Here is a 3,112-nt window from a genome sequence, read left to right on the forward strand (position 1 = left end):
TGGTGTTCATGCTGCCATGGCAGCATCTGAGTTGTTGGATTAGGTGCATTCGCAGAAAATAGCCCAGTCCTGTCCTGACCTCGTATCAAGACCAGATGTTTATACTCTATGCCTATATGCCTACATGCCAACAAGAAATATGCTGACAGGTATGAAGGGCTTGCTTTTGTACTCAGTATGATCCCACCTTGGCATATCACAGGACCAGGGCCCAAGCTCCCACCATAAAATGCATCTGTGCTACAGGTTAGACACAGCCTTTCATGCTGCCTACAGAATCCCATATCCAAAGGATCTGCTCTTAAATCCCAAACTAAAGCGATGCTGTAAAGCCTCATGCCACACCTAGTAGCAGTAATTTAATTATTCTCTTATTACTTGTTCTTTAAATCTCTGCATTTATTTACTACACTTGTTTCCTTGTGATTTTAGACTACATCTTTCATTCTAAATTATCTTCTGTATTTCTTGCCTATCTATCATGACCCATAACTGCATCTTTCTCCAGAAAGTGCAGAGCGTAAACCACAGAGCAAGAGATTGGCATTTTCTAATCCTTGCTGGTAAAACCTACCCTACGACAAGGGAATAGAAAAATCCACAGAGTGGAACGTGCGTTGCAGCACACCACTGCCAGGGCGTGTGCGGGGGTGGCAATGCCTAATGCTTTCCATCGGAAACCTCATTTTTCTGGTTCCCACCTTGGGGTTGTCCCAGGCACCACGGCCACCACCAACAGAGCTGGCGCACCACAGACGTGAGGAGCCGGGAGATGTTGTGTTCTAACTCCCTGGCTAAGCACGGGGATGGGTATCAACGTGGCACACGGATTCAGGCAGAAAGTGCAGTGTTTCGCCGTCAGCCAGCTGGTAAAAACTCCCACCGGCTGCTGCTGTGGCACCGTGGATAAAGGCCAGTGCGCAGCGCCGACGCTCCAGTGGGAATTTTCTCTTTCCTCGCTCGAACCTCCTTCCCCGTCCCACAAGTAACTCCAAGCCAAAAGCCGGCGATGCAGTGTCGGCCGGGTCCGCACGGCGGGCCGGGCCGGCGCTCGGGGCAGGCTGTGCGCGGAAGGGCCGCTCCCGGCCCCGCATCCCCCGCGCCTGGGACGGGAGAGGCCCGCGGGAGGAGGGCTCGGCTCCCCGCCTGCACACGTCTCCTCCCCGGCCAGGAGGAGGGGAAAGCGAGAGAGGTCCCGGCAGAGCGGCTTAGGGGCGAGTTGGAGAGGGCCCTCCTCCCCCGCCCGCCCCCGGAGGGGAAGAGGAAAGGAGAGCCGTGGCGGGCGGCGGAGGATGATAACTTAGGGCCGTGCCTGCCCCTGGGAGCTGGCTGCCCGCGCTGCCCGGGCCAGGACGCCGGGGTGGCAGCGATGTCCCAGGGCACGGCAGGAGGAGAGGGAGCGCCCCAGGTGCTGCCGGAGGGAAAGGAGAGGCAGAGGAAGAGGAGGCGGAGGAAGAAGAAGGAGAGTAAGACGCGGCTGGTGCGCTCCAGCCTGCTGTTACCTGAGGCCGAGCCGGACAAGTCCAAGAGGACGGTCCTGGCCTGCAACCGGCTCAAGACCACCAAGTACACGGCATTGTCCTTCCTGCCCAAGAACCTCTTTGAGCAGTTCCACCGTCTGGCCAATGTTTACTTTGTGTTCATCGCCCTCCTCAACTTCGTGCCAGCCGTCAATGCCTTCCAGCCGGAGCTGGCCTTGGCCCCCGTGCTCTTCATCTTGGCGGTCACCGCCATCAAGGACCTGTGGGAGGATTACAGCCGCTACCGCTCCGACCAGGAGATCAACCACATGGAGTGCCTGGTGTACAGCAGGTGAGGCAGGGCGGGCGAGGGCAGGTGGTGGCACACTGCACAGGGGCCGCCTGGCACGGGACTCGGCCAGCGGAGGTGAGCACACAGGGCAGTCAGCAGGTCAGTCTCCACTTCTAGTGCAAAGAAACTTCCACTTGCCCGTGGAATTGGTGTCTCCCAGCTCTCAACTCAGAACCGGAGTTTATACAGTCCTGTACCTACAGGTGAAAGTGAATCTGCTCTGACTGCAGTAAATCACTTTATGCAAACACTTCCCAGTGTGTGCAGTAAATTACACTCGTGTATGGTTTCAGGCATTAATTTCATTACAATAATGAGCACTCATGCAATCTGCTATTGAATCTTCAATGAGTGAAGGAAGGATAGAGGCCAGAGGTTTCTGAATTTCTCACACCTCTAGTTAGGTGTGTGAGGTTTCATGATAAGAAATTAGTGAGTCCAAACTTTGCCTTTTTAAAGTTTTTCCATTGAACATCTACTTTTAAGTGAATGTTTTTTATTTAGCATTTCAAGTGTCATCATTCCCTGTGACTTTGCTATTTCCCAGTGTTTGTGATGGAGGATTAGGTCATTTATGTCTCTCAGAATTAGTTTTTCTAATGATCTGGGCAATACATTTAGAGTACTGACTTGGTATTTTTATATCAGACTGAAATCTGCATCAAGGTTTATTAGCTTAAAAGCCACCTTTACAAAATTTTGTTTTCCTTTCCTCTGAGTGCCAGTCATCTCCAAGTAGTATAAGGCTAAGGTTTCCTGGGGAATGAGGGAAGAATGTATTTTCTGAGAAAACAGATTTTAGTTTCATTTCTGATGCTTCTAAGTCTAAAAGAAATGAAACACGTGCCAAGAAACTTACACTCTGATTCAACAGACTGTCTGGGAGGGTCTTCTGGGCTGACGTAAGCACGAGACTGAGCAACTCCTATTGCAAGAAAGGCATGAGAAAAAAAATACACTGAAAAAGAGCTCGGAAAAGGCTGCATTTCCAACATCAGCAGACTCGGCTTTATTTCACGAACTGATAGCATGTAAGAAATCTCACCCCGGGATGTTTCTCCACCAGTAAACATGCATGCATGAAAACATAAGTAAAATGGCCTTACTTCTGTAAAATAAAGGAAAAATGACTCAGTCAAGTCACACACGTAGTTACTGCTAACCTATGCCTGTGTGTAGTGCCTTGCTTGCCTGTAGAACTCTGACTACTTCTGGTGTTGAGGAAGATGGATCACAGGAGGTCTTGTAAGGGGCTATTCATGCAGAAAGTAAAACATGGTTAGGTTAATCTAACCTTTTC

General features: G+C 50.9%; 1 protein-coding gene across 1 annotated transcript; it reads left to right on the forward strand.

The window, feature by feature from the left end:
* The first annotated feature begins 1,009 nt into the window (after nucleotides 1-1,009).
* On the forward strand, nucleotides 1,010-1,816 carry LOC136375138 (uncharacterized). The gene has a single exon (XM_066340495.1). The coding sequence runs from the start codon at nucleotides 1,010-1,012 to the stop codon at nucleotides 1,814-1,816; it is 807 nt and encodes a 268-aa protein (XP_066196592.1).
* Nucleotides 1,817-3,112: the final 1,296 nt, after the last annotated feature.

The sequence above is a fragment of the Sylvia atricapilla genome, chromosome 2, assembly GCF_009819655.1.
Source record: "Sylvia atricapilla isolate bSylAtr1 chromosome 2, bSylAtr1.pri, whole genome shotgun sequence".
Lineage (NCBI taxonomy): Eukaryota > Metazoa > Chordata > Aves > Passeriformes > Sylviidae > Sylvia > Sylvia atricapilla.

Bases quoted from the DNA above. Each gene is read 5' to 3' on its own strand.
- LOC136375138 (XM_066340495.1), top strand. From the start codon at position 1,010: ATGCAGTGTCGGCCGGGTCCGCACGGCGGGCCGGGCCGGCGCTCGGGG.